This window comes from Leptosomus discolor, chromosome 15, assembly GCF_034619465.1.
Source record: "Leptosomus discolor isolate bLepDis1 chromosome 15, bLepDis1.hap2, whole genome shotgun sequence".
Lineage (NCBI taxonomy): Eukaryota > Metazoa > Chordata > Aves > Leptosomiformes > Leptosomidae > Leptosomus > Leptosomus discolor.
This window is the reverse complement of record NC_141405.1, coordinates 4,786,404-4,801,436: the sequence shown is the minus strand read 5'-3', so window position 1 is coordinate 4,801,436 and position 15,033 is coordinate 4,786,404. Positions and strand designations below refer to the sequence as shown.

At 47.1% G+C, this 15,033-nt stretch overlaps 1 protein-coding gene across 4 annotated transcripts in view; it reads left to right on the top strand.

The window, feature by feature from the left end:
* Window positions 1-2,870: 2,870 nt before the first annotated feature.
* RPTOR (regulatory associated protein of MTOR complex 1) overlaps window positions 2,871-15,033 on the top strand; it is a 148,754-nt gene continuing 136,591 nt past the window's right edge. For all 4 annotated transcript variants that reach the window (XM_086473480.1, XM_086473479.1, XM_086473478.1 and 1 more), the window contains exon 1: window positions 2,871-3,032. In XM_086473480.1, coding sequence (XP_086329606.1) covers window positions 2,871-3,032 — 162 coding nt within the window. The remainder of the gene's footprint in view (window positions 3,033-15,033) is intronic.

Genomic DNA, 15,033 nt, shown 5'->3' with positions numbered 1-15,033 from the left:
AGGAGAACAGGGAAGTGGAGACCCGCAGGTCTAGACTGAGGTCCTCCAGGGAAGCACCTGTCTGCGATAACGGGAGCGCTGCAGGTCAGAGCTGATGCGTTCAGAGCCGAGTGGGAAGCCTGCTGACAGCCTGCTCCTGCCGCCTGGTTCTCACCTCGACAGCCAAGGGGTCACTTTGGGTCTGCTCTGCGGAGTCTTCCTCTTGCCGCCTTCCCCGTCCCCTTCCCCCCAGAGCCCCCGTCAGGTGGAACCGCGCAGAGATGCTGGTGTGGATGGGATGAAAGCACTGGGAGCACTGAGAGTGTCAGGGGAGCAGGGCAGCGTTTCAGAGAAGTCTCTGAAATAAAGGGGTGCGCAGGGGATGGGGGACCACGCGCCTCTTCCAGCACAGGTGGTGGACTTGGCCTGGCCGCCTGTGAACACACACGGTCCTCGGCTTAAACAACGACCGGTTTAAAGCCGCGCACACGGGAAGCGAAGCAGATTTGTGCTCTCTGCCCTCTGGCAGCTGTGTCCTTCAAAGGTATTTTCGGCGGCAGCGCCCGTGGCCGCCCAGCAGCACGCTCTGATGGGGCAGCACCGGCTCCGGCACACACTTCCTAAAGCTGTTGGGAGCCGGGATTAGCGAGCTGCAGTGCCCAGCGCCAGGCTCCATCTGTGCAGCCGCAGCGCTGGATTAGCTGCCTTGGGCGCTCCAGAGGCCGTGATTTTTTTCAGGTGGTGTGTTGGGATCGTTACTCCCGTTTTGTGCAGCTGCCGTTGGTACGAGGCATTCATGACAGGTGAGCAGAAACCCGGCCATAAGTGCTTTCTACGCCGTGGCAATTCATTTCAATAACAATCATGCAGTTATGATCAGCCATCAGCATAAAGCACGTAAAGCAATGAATCTGCTCAGCCAGTGTATCGGAGGAGGAAAAGCAACTCCAGAGTGGGCCACCTCAGAGCCTACAAGAAACATTGTTGTAGGGAAAGGTCTTTGCACTTAAAATATTCCATGAATGTAAACACACTGAAAATACTAATGAAAATTAATATGATTCTACACATCAAATTATACACGTATGCTTTGATTTCTACTTTGAAATAATTTTTACAGGCCTAAAGTATTACAGATATGAACGCAGTTGGACTTGATTGCTGCTAAGAGCAAACACTCCATGGAACTTCATTAGGAGCAATATTTGTTATTCATTAACCTTCAGTTTATTTGATAGTAAAGAGGACATGTTCCTGAAATACTACATCTGCTTTTCCTCATATATGGATCGAATGTAAATCAGACATAATTCTGCTGGAGTCTACTGCCCAGTTTCACCACTCCCCTGCTCTTTTGCCCCAGTGCAAATGACCACATAACTGAAAGTGAAGTAATGCCCAAGAACTGGCACTTTCGGATTAGTACCTGTGCCTGTGCCGTGACAGGGCGTGTTTGGGGAAACCAGGGCACACCAGTGCAATGCTCCTGCTGCTCAGAGCCGGCAGCTTGACATCACAGATTTATTTTTATCTGATGAAGATCATCAGAACTGTAATTGTAGGGCAGGGTGGTCTGGAAGGCTGGGTATGTTGTGCAGTCACTCGTGCTGCTTTAAGTGATGGAAACCCAAGTCACTCCGATTTCTTTTGTGTATTAATTTTTCGGCACCCAGAAGGTGATCGACGAACTCGTCCCTTCAGCGCTGCCAGAGGGAAAATCCGTGGGGGAACCCAGGACGTCGCACCCTACGGCTCCCAGCGAAGAAGCACGTGGCCGACACGCAGCTCGGCGGGGCGGCCAACACGGGGAGCGGGAGGCGGGAGGACATGTCGCCCTCGGTCTCTGTGGGCAGCACTGCGGGACTCTCAGCCCCAGCTCGGGCCGGACAAACCCGCCGCCCACCCTGCGCCTCGGCCCCTCGCCCTCCGACCCGAGCGGCCTCCCGGCGGGATCTCCGCGGGTGCCCCTTCTGCCCTTCAAACGCCTTTTTCCCCACACGCTGCCCCCAACCTGCCCAGCCCGCGGTGTCCCCCGCCACCCCAGCCCCGGCGGCCCTCCCGGACGGGCTGTCACCGCGCGCCGCCGACATCTTGAGGCCGCGCACGGCAGGGGAAGGGCCGGGCGGGCCGGGGACCTTCACCCGGGCGGTCCCCGCCTGCCCGGAGGAGGGCGACCTGCTTTAAGCCCTGCAGCTCCCGGGGTGGTGGTGGTGGGGCGCTTCGGGAAAGCTCCCGGGATCGCCCAGCCCGCGCTATAGCCGGGACAGGCCGCGCTGTAACCATGGTAACGGCGGCTGGACCGCGGCGGCCCGGCTTGTCCCACGCGGCGGCCCGTAGCGCGGTGCATTGTGGGCCGGGGAAGATGGCCGCCTCCGTGGTGTGGTGGTGAGAGGAGTCGGGCTCTCCAGCGCCGCAGGACGAGTCTCCCCGTCTCCTCCCGCCGCTCGCCCGCTCCCGGTGCGCAGCTCGCCGATCCGCTCTCGGCCCGCCGGGGTGCGAGGGAGCTGGGAGCCGCGATGGGCCGGGCGCGGCTCCCGCCGCAGAGAGTGCCGGGCCCGCGGGGCTAGAGGCGCGAGTGGAGGCCCGGGGCCCGGTCCCCGCCGGCACCTCGGCCCTCCGTGAGGCCGGGAGGCGCCGCCTTCCTCGGAGCCCGGACGGGGCTGCTGTCTGCGGGCGACGGCGGAGGAGGAGAGTCGCCAGGAGGAAGGCGCCGCTTGCTCCGGGCTCGTCCTCACCTGGACACCTGGGAGAGGAGCCTCCCTCTGCCCTTGCCCCGTCCTCCCCCCCGCCAGCCCGCGTCCGCCCCTCCGCCTGCCGGAGGGATCCCTCGGCCCCCGCTGCTTGCTGGGCTGGAGATTACTGGCCACTTGTTACCTGGCGCTTCCCCTCTGATGGAGTCTGAGATGCTGCAGTCGCCTCTTCTGGGGCTTGGGGAGGAGGATGAGTCTGACCTGACTGACTGGAACTTGCCTCTGGCCTTTATGAAGAAAAGGCATTGCGAGAAGATCGAAGGCTCCAAGTCCTTGGCTCAGAGCTGGAGGATGAAGGATCGGGTAATGCTCAAGGGCAGGACGGGTTTTGGAGGAGGAGTGGGGGGGACAGGTGGTGAAAAGGGAGGAGTAAGTGCTGAGAAACCTGCTGTGCTTCAAGCAGCAAGTCAGTTTTCAGATGAAGTGCTGGCTCTTTGATCCAGTAGTCTTTAGTTTGCCTGTCCTATGGTGTTAGAGGAAGCAAGTGTGCAGATGGGTCAAAAGTACTAATTTCAAGTTCACGGTAATACACTCTGAGTAGCACCCTCATTGAAGATCTTTAAATGAAATTTGGGTACTTGGTGCTTTTCAGGAAAGCCAATAAAATTAATGAGGTCTTAAAGAGCTCTCTGGATGGGCAGGTTAATGATGCAAGCGCAGGGTGCAATAAACGTAGTCATTACAGTTGTCTAGTGGTGAAGATGCATGGAAGCGTTGTGGTTTTGAAGCTTGCCAGCAGCATGTTATGTGGAGTGTAAAATTAAGGCATTCTTTGAGTGTGTGGAAACTGAGATTATGTGATTTTGGAGGGAGGAAATAGTTATTACATGAAGCACTTGCTGTAGTAAAGCAAGGTGCTTCTCCTGCGTTTGAATACATGTTGCATGTTAAACTGGCAGAGGCAAGTGTGTCAAAGGAAGATCCCTGCCATGGGGTCTTGAGTCCTGTGTTGCAGCTGTGTCCCAGCTTAAACATTTTAAGTTAAGAGCAAACAAATGTGAGTAATCAGCTCCAGCCATTCTGTTCTTGGAATCTGCTTTGGGTTACAGGATTCCCTACGTCTCAAAGTGGTTTTGCCCATAACTTTGTGTTTATGAATATGTATGAGGGTTTTTTTGCGACCAGTTTTCTGTTACGTTTATGATCCCTCTGGCAACACTGTGGAATAACTTGGGAACTGCTGTTGAAACTCCATCCTGTAATTTCTTTCCTGACGCATCCTGACCGGGCGTGAGGATGCTGTACGTGTGCCTGAGTGTTCCTAGAGGGATGTTCCCTAAATGGTTATAGTCCTTGGAAGTTCTGGGCAAGGCTCTGGCTGAACCAGAATCATTTGAGTGAATAGAATCATGTACTGAAAATTTGACTTGGCAGATCATTAGTGGATTGAATTGAGGTTCTTTTGGATGTCATTTAAACGAGCCGCAGAACACCGAGTTCTGTGCTGCGTCTTCTTTAAAGGGTTTTGGCAAAGAAGAGGTTTTTCTCTAGTAGACTGTGGAGGTGTGATGAGCTTGCTTGTCTATTTTAGTGATCCCTCTGCCTTCCTCTGAAGCTTCCTGTTCGCTTATTTCCTGCTCTGCAAAGCTGTCTTTTTCTAAACTGGGAATGACATTGGCTTGATTGAGCTGATCCATAGGTCGTACAGCGCACGCGTGAGGGACGCGGTAGCACTCGGCTGTCTGCTCGGTGGTTGTTGTTAAGCGTCTCACGTGCACGTCACAGCCAGAGAATCCCTTCAGTGCAGGCGGGAGCAGTGGCTACGGTGGTCGCCCCAGCCCAGTTCCTGCTGGCCTTGCTCCTGTGGTGTTGCAGTTTCTTCTACTAAGAGCCCTCTGTGCTGAGGGGTTTGCTTTTCATGGAGCAGCGTGCTGCTCGCTGGGGATGAGCTCAGCGAAATCAGGCACTGAATCCTTCTCCAAGATACTGAGGCTTATTTTTGTAAATGAAGAAAAAAAGAGTAAATCTGAAATTTTCTGTTTAGACCTCCTGTTTTCACTGCCAGGTTGAATCAAGCAGCTTTTCTTTATATCAGGATCAGCGGTGCTGCTCATGTCACTTGTATCTGGACAGCTTTATCAGGTGTCGTTTGGACGGACTTTGCCTTGTGTATAGTTACTTTTTACTTAAGAACAGGTTCATGGCAAGCATATAAAGACACCTGAGAGTGGAACAGAAGCTGATTTGAGAGTGCTCAATCTCGTTACTTTTAAGTCTTAACAGTTATTGTTTGTGTCTTGTGTTTTATTCAACTTTTTAGCTGTCATTGGATGTCTCCTTAGCATTTGATGCGATAACAACCAACTTATCAGAGCTTCAAATGGCGAAGGAAGGGCTCTCAAGATGGGGTGTTTCGAATTCTGTGTGGAAAATGACGTTTGTTAAATATTTTTCCCTGGCTGACTCAAGTTAGGTTCATCCTCCAAAACAGTTCCTAAAGTTGTATAATCTGGTTTGACCTGTGTTACACGAACAGAAGGAAGAAGATGAGCTTGGCTAGTTCATGCTGCTGCTGTTTTCACGTAAGCCAAGTGAAAATGGCAGTTGAGTGTAAGGGGTTTGTCCAGCAAACCAAGCACCTTCAGAAAAATGCAGGAACTTGAGAGTTCTGGTTTTTTTTACTCGGAAGTGTGAGGGAAGATATGCAGCGATCTGTCAGCCCGTACTGTCGGGAAGTGTAGTGACCTTTGGTTCATTTCTTTTCCTCCCTTTTTCTGATTTTGCTTGGCTAGTTTGTTATATGCTCTCTGTCATTACAAATTAATGATTCCTCTCATCTCACTGTTTTAGCTGTCTTCAGAAAGTTTCCTCTCTTTCTTTTTTCTTGCATTAGAGCATCATTCCCCAGTGATCAGAATTTCATGCTGCAGCCATGCGTGCCTTGGTCAGCGGTCAAGGCCTCTGGTGTCTGTCGATAGCAACACGCAGTCACTGCCCTCCAGTCCCAATCTGACTGCGGGTCTGTGCATTCCCCGATTTACTTGAGCTGCTTTTCCTTCTCTCATGCCTCCTTTTTCCACAAGCCAGGGCTGATTGTCTTCAGCCGTGCCGTTATCGTCGAGGTGCTATTGGAAGAGATTTTGTTGGGGGCTTCAGGGGATATACCTCTTGGTGTGAGTTGGGAGTGTGGAAAGCGTTCCAGTACTTTGGATTTGATAAATTAACTTGTCAAAGCTTAGGATGGGAGCCATTATCTGTATTTAAACATACCAGCCTATCTCTGAATTAATAAATTCTCAAAGGTTAATCAAAACAAGTCTCTATTTGCCTGACTTGCAGGTATATGTGTGGCATTTTTTCCCCGTGAATCGTGAAAAAACACCGGCAGTGGTGGATTTTGCCCTTATTCGTTGCCTTGAGTAGTCCCAGGGAGTGATCCTGGCTTTACTATAGTTGTAGGAAATGATTCACTAGACTTGGGCATGGAATGACTCTTTTTTTTTTTTTTTTTTTTCCATCTTGCTTCATTGCTCTAAAACCCCAGAGTTTGTGTGAACTTGAAGGTTCTTTAGAAGGCAGAACTCTAATAAGAGGGAAGAATCAAATAAGAAAAGTTATGAATGGTAAATCTAGATAAAATAACTGAACATTCTCTTGCCCCCTCCCCCCTTTCATCCAGCAGGACTGCTCTGAAGACATTTAATTCTTCGTCTCCTGCTTTCATGGACTACATATGCCATCAAAGTGACACTACTTTGATCTATTATTTATTTAAAGAATATTTTTAACACAAGAGGGTTGGAATTATGCTTTGTGTATTGAATTAAGTCTCACAGCCTCAGTAGCAACCAAATAATGAAACTTGATTTAAATAAAAAGATTTCAAATGCACCAGGTTTTTCTGACAAGTTGCTACTGAATTGAGAATATTTAAATTAAGATGTGCTGTACTTATATTGATTTCTAAAATAAGCAGAGATCAACAAAGCTGATTGTAATAGTTTAACATTTTTTTTCCTGCTGCCTCATAACTTGCTGAGTGAGAATTAAATCCTGCTCATGATAAGAGGAATACACAATTAGGTTTCTATGGAAATGCAGATTAAAGCAGTGCCGCATGCAAATGCGCTTAATTCAGACAAGCAGAGTTCACCTGCCTGTGTGGGGAATGTTTCGTGTGTCAAAGGGAATTAATGAAGGATATCAGCATGGAAGGTTGTGCGCTTCGTTTCAGCTGGAAATGGTGGTTTCGATCTAAGGCAGCTTTCCAGGCGCTCGTGCAAGGGACGGGGCTTGGCCGCTGCTGGCTCTGCGCGCTGGAGGCTCGTCACTGCTCGCTCTGGTCCGGTGTGGTTCTTGGGAGCTGAGCGGAGGCAGCAGGAATCTCGTGGGGGGAGAGGGTGGGAGTTCGTGTTGTGGCAGCAGCGTCGGCTTTAGTTTGACTTGTTCCGTCTTCAGTGTTTGGTTTCTGTTGGCTTATGCGTGATCATGGGCTGTCACCTGTGCTCTTGTTCAGGGAACTCGTGACCCTGTAAGTGGTCTGGGGTCTGACCTGAAGGATAGGTCCTTCCTGTTCTTCCCCTGGTGTGAGGATAAACTCTGGGGAAGAGGAGCTTGGAGCACTTGGCTTTGATGCTGTAGCGGGGCCCTGAGAACTGGTAATGGTGTGAATCTCTCTTTCTTCTAGGTCAGTGGCTGCAATCCATTTTAGTTCAATAGTTACTAAAAGTGGCACTTGCTGTCCAGTGAGGCGTGTGAATTGGTGGTAGCACAGGGCACCTGCTGGTTTATAAATGTCTTTAAAAACAAACCAAAACAAAACCCCATCTTCTCCCCGAACCGACCCCCCTGCTGTAAGTAATGGGCACTGTCATCTAAGTTATAGATTTATGTCTTCTCTGACCTAGAACAAAGAGCACTTTGAATTAAGATGGTTGTGTATTGATTGGGTAGGGTTGGGAAGCTTGTGCTGTACCTGCCGCCATCTACAAACGGATTGATGTCTAAGCGGAGAGGGGACTTTGATGAACAGCTCTGAAGAGCGCAACTAGTCACGTATTTTGAAAGAAAAAGATCTTACCTTTATACACCAGTAGGAAACACTGAAATTTTCAACTCGGGCAATCTCTTTCTCATCCTGTGAATTTTCTTGCTTCAGCTGAGGTCAAGGGGATGCAAAATGAACACTGTTAGCAAATGGAATGACAGCAAATGACTGCATCTGTGGTGCTCCGTTCAAAAACACGCAATGAGAGAGACGACACTTATCTGTGTGTAACGTGCTTCACTGTTTGTCCTGGAGACTGGCGTGGCCGCACCACTGAGCGTATGGTATTTGGAGAGCAGTTAGGCAATTATTGCTACTTAAAATCAACATATATGTGTAGTGGCTGGTTACCCTCCTCCCCCCCCAGCGTGGCTGCAGGAATTTGAAACACCTCTGAGCGGCAAACGATGACAAAAACGTACACCTTGAAAGGCAGCCCTAAGCGCAGGACTGCTACTGCAAATCGCATACTTTAGTTAAAAATATGGATTGCTGTATGAGGCTTTTCCTCGAATTTCTCAAGTGTGGCAAACGTCAGTAAACATTGGTAGAACCCTGGTGCCGTGGTGTCGCCAGATGGTAGCGGGCTCCTTCGCATGAAGCTCTTGTGGTGAAAACTGAAACATCTGTTCTGCTGACAACTACCACTTCTTTGCTCCGGCACTGTGTGTATTTTGATAGTTGAGAGACTGAAGGTGATGTGAATGTTTTAGGAATGCTTTGTCAGTGCTTCTCTGGTTCCATTTCTTCTCTCTGCCTTTGTGTAGACAGAGAAATTCAAGGGCAACGAGCTTCCTTGGGGTTCTCGTTTTCTTTGTCTCCATGGGTTATGTAGGTTTTCCGGGAAGTTTGGGGGGGTTTGGTTGTGTTTTTCTCTCTGAGATGTTGTTTTAATTGGCTTGCTGCTGGGCTGATCTCCTACCCTTGAACGTTTCCAAAGGTGACTGTTAGCGTAGTACGGCCATGGATGACTGAGGGAGGTTATTGATTGTTCTCTGTGTCTCGTAGCTTTAACTGGCATTTCCAAGTAAGTTTGATAAACCCAAGGTGTTTGTCTTGCTCTTCTGCTCTTATATAAAGAATGTACTGCAGATGCCTCTCAATAAATTATCTAATGAAATCCTTAACAAAACCAGATTTTTGTTAATGGCATTCTTTCGTACAAAGCTGTGATGTGGGGTACAGTAGGTAGCAAATGAGCTCAGGGCCTGAGGAGTTCCTTTTTGTCCCACTGGTTCTACCAGTGACACGCTCACCAGGATTTTTACTTCTGGATTTGAGTTTATTTATTCTTGCTGTGTTGTGGCAGGGTGTTCTACAGCCGGAGTAACTTTTGTTGGGTAGAGGGTGGCAGCGGCAGTGTAATTAGGGCTGTACTCTGCAGAGCGGGGAACAGGAGCCGTGCCTCAGATGTGCACAACAGCCTGTGGGAAGAGCGATGATTCGGGTCATTCCGTCCCTCCCTGCCCAGCCTGCTGTCTGCATGGAGCTCTGCACTCGCAGCTCTCCCCTGCTTGGCTTCCCTGTAGCCTCAGGAAGGAGCACAGTCTGCAGCACGGTTTGCTCGGAGCAGCTGGACTGTCCTCCCGCAGCGACTGCTCCTTTCTCCCCGTGGCACATCAGCAGTAAAAATGCAAAGGCCTTGAAGTGATCAGGCGGTTGAGCCCTGTTAGGCAGGGGGACAGTGTTCTGTAGCGTGTGGCTCTCAAATACAACCAAACATCATCCTCTTTCCATTCCCGACACTTCAGCTGAAATTATGGACTTGATCTTGTCCTTATCGTTTTCTCCTCTTTGCTCTTGTAAGCTCAGGCAACTTCCTATTTTAAAAAGTTATTTTAATTTAGTTCAGGTGGCTGTAGCTCAAGGATTCTGCTTAAAGGGGACAGTGTGATTCCTGATCAAATATACGGTGTGTAGCTTCTATTGATGACTTGTTAAAGATCTAAAAGTATCTTCCAGAAATAATTTGAAATTCTAGTTCGTAAAGAAGATCTGAAGATGAGGAAGTAAGTCAATGCACAGGAAGATGGACAGCTTTTTAAAGATGGTGCTAGACAGGAGTGGGAACGTGGTGGAATGATGAAAAGAACCTGTACAGAATGCAAAGCAGATAGAGAGTTGTGCTGAGGTGAGAAGGAAAGCCGTTGTCACAGATCAAAGAAGGAATAACGTCTAGAAAATGTCTCTTGTTGATTATTTTTGCATGTTTTATCAAGAAAGGAAAGATCATAGAAGTAAAATACTCGCTTCCTATTATTTTTAAGAAATGATTGGCAGGGACAAGAAAACAGCATTTTGGTTATAAGCATCTAAGCAGTGGTTTAAAGGCAGTATTTTGATGCTTTGTTGTGATGGAGTGAATCAACTACTTGACTTTGCAGTTTTTAATCTTAAGAGCTGTTCTGTCATGCACGATTCCCTGTGATCTCTGGGGACACCTTCAGGAGCTGAGGTCGCTGGGCCATAGCATGTCAATCGAGACGATTCCCTGTCAAGCAGGGGAGATGCACGCTGTTCTCAGAGCAAGTAAATAGAATGTGTATATGTATATCCTGGGTATTGATTGACGGTAGTAATTCATCTACGAGCGTAAGAAGTGCTTATGTAGTAAACAGTTGAAGGCAGCAGTTAAAAGTCTGCTTTACGAGGAGCTGTGTTAGCGTTACTGCCTGCTCTTGAACTTTGTGTGGTAGCTGCATTCGCTGGGTAAATGAACATGTTGGACGTAATAAACCTCTGAAGAAAATTCTTAGTATTAGTGCGGAATACAGAGGTTAGAAAAGGAAAACAAACACTAAGGGGGAGTTGATCTAGGAATCTAGCTTATGCTGTCACAACAGTCACAGCAAGAACTGACCTTCTGGGCTACAGATGGCTGAAGACTACCTGCAGAGGTGTTGAATTATTAATGTTAACTTGAAGTATTTCTTTGCATTCTACTATTTTTATCGCTGTGGAGGAACACGCTGAGATTTTTTTTTCCATAACAATTTATTTCTCTTAAACTTTACGTAAAAAAACTTTCATGAAACTGAAAGCTCTTCCTTTTTCGATGTTTTACCTTGCAAACGTTGCAGGTGAGCTGAAGAGGACTGGCACATCCCTCTTGGTGTTTGGCCCGCTAAAGGGAAGGTCCGTTATAAAAAAGAGTAAGGCTTCATTGTCAATCCCCTTGCACAGTGTGGTGTGAAAGGAGTGTGGAAGGGTACCGAGTCAGAGCTTGATGGTGAGAGTGGCTGCTCAAAGGGCAACGTGTCGAACAGACCCCAATTCTGCAGCAAGGGTCAATGTTCCTTCTGCCCATTCCTTGGGGAGAGATAAGTCGTGTGCACGTGGGATACTGCCTTCAGAAACCTTTCTTCGTTTTGGTGTGCAGTGGTGTGATCAAGTGGACCAGGAAGGTCAGGGTCTTGTCTGCCTGTTCAAAATTTTCAGCCTTTTCACCAGCCGATTTGCAAACTGACTTTCCGCAGTGGTGTCTTTTGTGCCTCAGCCCTGGGACTGATGCCTGTCCTGTTAGAGGGCACCCGGACAAAGTGTTGCCACTTGTCATCTCATAGATGGGAGCCTGAAAATGAGAAGTCACCAGAGAGTTCAGGATGTCCGTCTCCTCCTGGGGCTGGCCTGCCCTGAATCCCATCACCCCAGGAGAACCCCGCTCCAGTTGAGCGTGGAGCTGGCTGCAGGAGGCCACTGTGTTGTGAGAAACAGGCTGGGTGTGAGTGCGATGTATAAAAGCTTCCATGAGGCTTGGGAAAGAGAAAAGGTGAATTTCTGGGTGTTGCAGAATGATCTGTAACTGAAACTCCAAAGGGAGAACAATGTTTCGTGCTGCTAAATCCTTCCTTGCTGAAGCGTTTGGCGGCGTGTCTCCAGAACAGGTAACACGTTGGAGTTACCTGTGGGGCACCTGACTGGCTTTGCCATTTGATCGAAACGTTTGTAAATGTATATAAAGAAAAATGTCCAAAAAAAGTCTTCAGGAGGGGGACGAATTCACTGAAGGAGCAGGCAGAATTGAGCCTGCTGGCCAATGCGGATTCCAAAACGAGATGGATATGAGGATTGCTCAGCCTGGGAATCGGTCCCAGCATTTGTATTTAATGCTGATGAGTTCACCCTCAGCTCTGTAAAATAATGTAGCAGCATATATTTTATGTTTAGTGCTGACTTAATCTTGGGTTTGTATTAACTCACAGAAGCAATTTCAACTTACTGGCATAAACCAGGCAGGTTTATAACGGTTGAGTGTTCATCTGTGTAATGTTTAAACAGAAATTTTTCAGCTTGAAAATTGCAGTGTAGACATAAAATATTTATGGGTTTTAAAGTGTCCGTTCTGAAATGTTAGGTCAGGGTCTTAACCATAAAATGCAAATTTTGTCATAAATTGTTTGACTGACTTGTTCTTAGTATTACTTGAAGTAGATGACCGCTCTTTTCTGAGTTGCTAACCCTGGTCTTGCATAGCCTGTAACAAATCTTTAGCAACTGGTGGTGTGTCTCAGTTACAGTCTGGCCTGGAACTACTTGCAGGTGTGCTGCAGTAGGATAAATTTGGCTCCCTGTGATGATAAAACTTCAGATTTTCAATCAATACCATTCTTACAAAGATAATGTAATGTTTCTTCTAGCTGAAAATAACTGCGAGAATTGCTCTAATTTTGGTTTAAGGTGCCTAGGCGTGAAGTTACTCTCGTCTGCAAATTTGTTTTGTCTCCAAATGAAATAAGAGGTGAATTAAAAATATTTTACAAGTTCTGTGATCTTCAGTATAGTATGTGAATTTTAATGTCAGATGCTTTAACAAGCATCTTCTTTTCCAAATAGACACAGAATTACCTCTTTTCACACACTCCTATTTCTGATGGGTTTGGGGTTTAAATTCAGCCCCATGACTTCTCAGGAAGAGCTTTTTGATAGAGTGGATTTTGCAATTGAAGTATTGCAGGTTCTGACCCAGAGTTATTAAATAATTTTAAATTGGATGCAATACGGAGTTGTGAATTGTATCCATTTTTTTTTTAACATACAAATTACACTGTGTGAGAAGAGCTCACAGTAAGAGCTGCTGTGGTTTTGATCTTGAGCCTTTGCTGAGAAAGCATTTTGGATATTGGTTTTCCTAGAAGCTTGCCAAATATTCTTATGCTTCATTTTTTAACTCTAACAAAAATCCATTGAAATGTTTTCTGGTAGATATATTCTTGAAATGTAGAAAAGAAAATTTCCACTGTCTCAGTGACAGATGAGAATATCCTGGTACTTTGTGTATTAAGAAGCTCTCTTATGCTGCGAAGTTTCTGGTCATTCACAGTTTAGAAATGTGAAAAGCTTTATTCCGTTTCTTGGGCTCAGGTTTTCTTTTGATCTGTAATGATTCAACATCACAGATGGATGTTGAGTAGGAGTCGGAGGGGAGTGTGAGCGCTGTAATTCTCACTGAAGATGTGCTCTGTATCAGCAGAACAAACAGCCGTGAAGTACAATCCTTTGTGTCCTTTGTGGGGAGGGAGGCAGAGGGGCAATAACCCCATTTGTCTTTGGGATCAGTGGGACTGCTGCTTTTCATTACTGGTTTGCTGTCTGTTTTCAAGGAGAAATGCTATTTAAAGCACAGGACTTGGGAATAGAAAATAAATATCAACCTGTTCAGCATCAGTCACAGATCAGACATTACTATTAAAATATTGAAAAATAAGTCAGTATTAGGCCACAAATGGGGAACAATGAATAAATGAGATGGAAGAGATTGTTTGGCAGGATGCTTTCTCTTGAAAGAAGGATTCCTGTGTTTGCAGGATCCAGTAAGTTACTTTGTCCTGTAGTTTTCTTTGTTTCCTTCTGGGGTTTTAGTGCAGGTTTCCCGGTGTGTGACTGCTGCTGGGGGTGTTCGTGCTCTTTAACACCCTGCAGCACCGGGTTTATTCCGAGGCTGTGTGAACTGCCTGTGGAAAAGGTGTCCTCGGCAGGTGAAAGCTCAGTCACTGCAAGCAGTTCTGTAACGGTCAGATGTTTGGGGGATGGTGGTTTTTTCTTTTTTTTCTTCTTCCTACCAGACCATACTGCTAAGCACTAATGTTCTCGACAAATGTGCGTAGTTGGGATGTAACACTTCTGAGCTGCTTGGAACAGCAAAGGGTTACCTATTTAAGGTCTTTTGTTAAATGTGATGCGTTTCTTATCTTTGCCTAGTGCACAGTGGGTCAAGCCAAAAGTCCCAGTGGGAATCGTGTGCCTCTTACTGTTTTAAACATATCTGATGGGTTTTGGGAAAGGGAAGGCAGGAAGAGATGACACTAAATAATAATCTTGAAAGGTGTTGCTTTCTAAATGAGGTTACTTCCTTATCTTTTGTTGTCTTCTCAAAGGGAACAGAAAGGTTTCAAACTGCATGTTGTAATAAGTATTTATTGCGATATCGAAGTAACACGATGTTTTCCTTGGTGCGGTCGTCAATACTGTGCATGAAATAGGTGAGCAGGAAGAAAGCCATTTCTCCACTTGCTGAGGAGAAATAAGGCACTGCAGTATTGGGTGCCAGGCATCTGCCTGGCTGGGTAGAAAGCCTGTCCCTTGGGCTTCCACTCCATCAGATGTACGGGTAACTGAAGGTGTGTGGAGCTTCCAGGTGGTCTCTGATGACTTCTAAAAATCAGATCATTTTTATAACATACAAATTTTATACTGGATGGATTGAAAAATTCTGGAACTATTCTTCCTTTTACCTAGTGCTGGGTATTATTTTGTTGCTTTGAAAATCATAGAATCCTGTAGGTTGGAAAGGATGATCGAGTCCAGCTGTAAACCCCACACTGCCAGGTCGCACTGAACCATGTCCCCAAGCACCATGTCCACACGTCTTTTAAACACCTCCAGGGATGGTGACTCCACCACTTCCCTGGGCAGCCTGTTCCAGGGCTTGACAACCCTTTCAGTGAAGAAATCTTTCCCAATATCCAGTCTAAACCTCCCCTGGTTTAGTACGAGGTCGTTTCCACAAATTATGTGTTTCCTGAAGATAACCCCTCGAGTAGCAGGACACAGTTCTTGGGCTGGGGAAGTCTTGTGTCCTGTTGTGCAGGTCATGGATTCTCTGTGTGTGGTTTGGATTGGGAAGTAAATCAGTCAATACTTGGATGTCAGAGTAACTTTTTTTAAGTGGATACACTTCTTGTGAACAGTGTCGTGTGTGCCTGGTACATTTATAAATGCATTGGGGTTTTGTGGCAGCTGTTGTGGGATGGTGTTTGTTGGAGTCTTTATTGTAGTGAACTGCCAGTGAGATCTTCGTGCTGGGTTCTCTAAAACCAG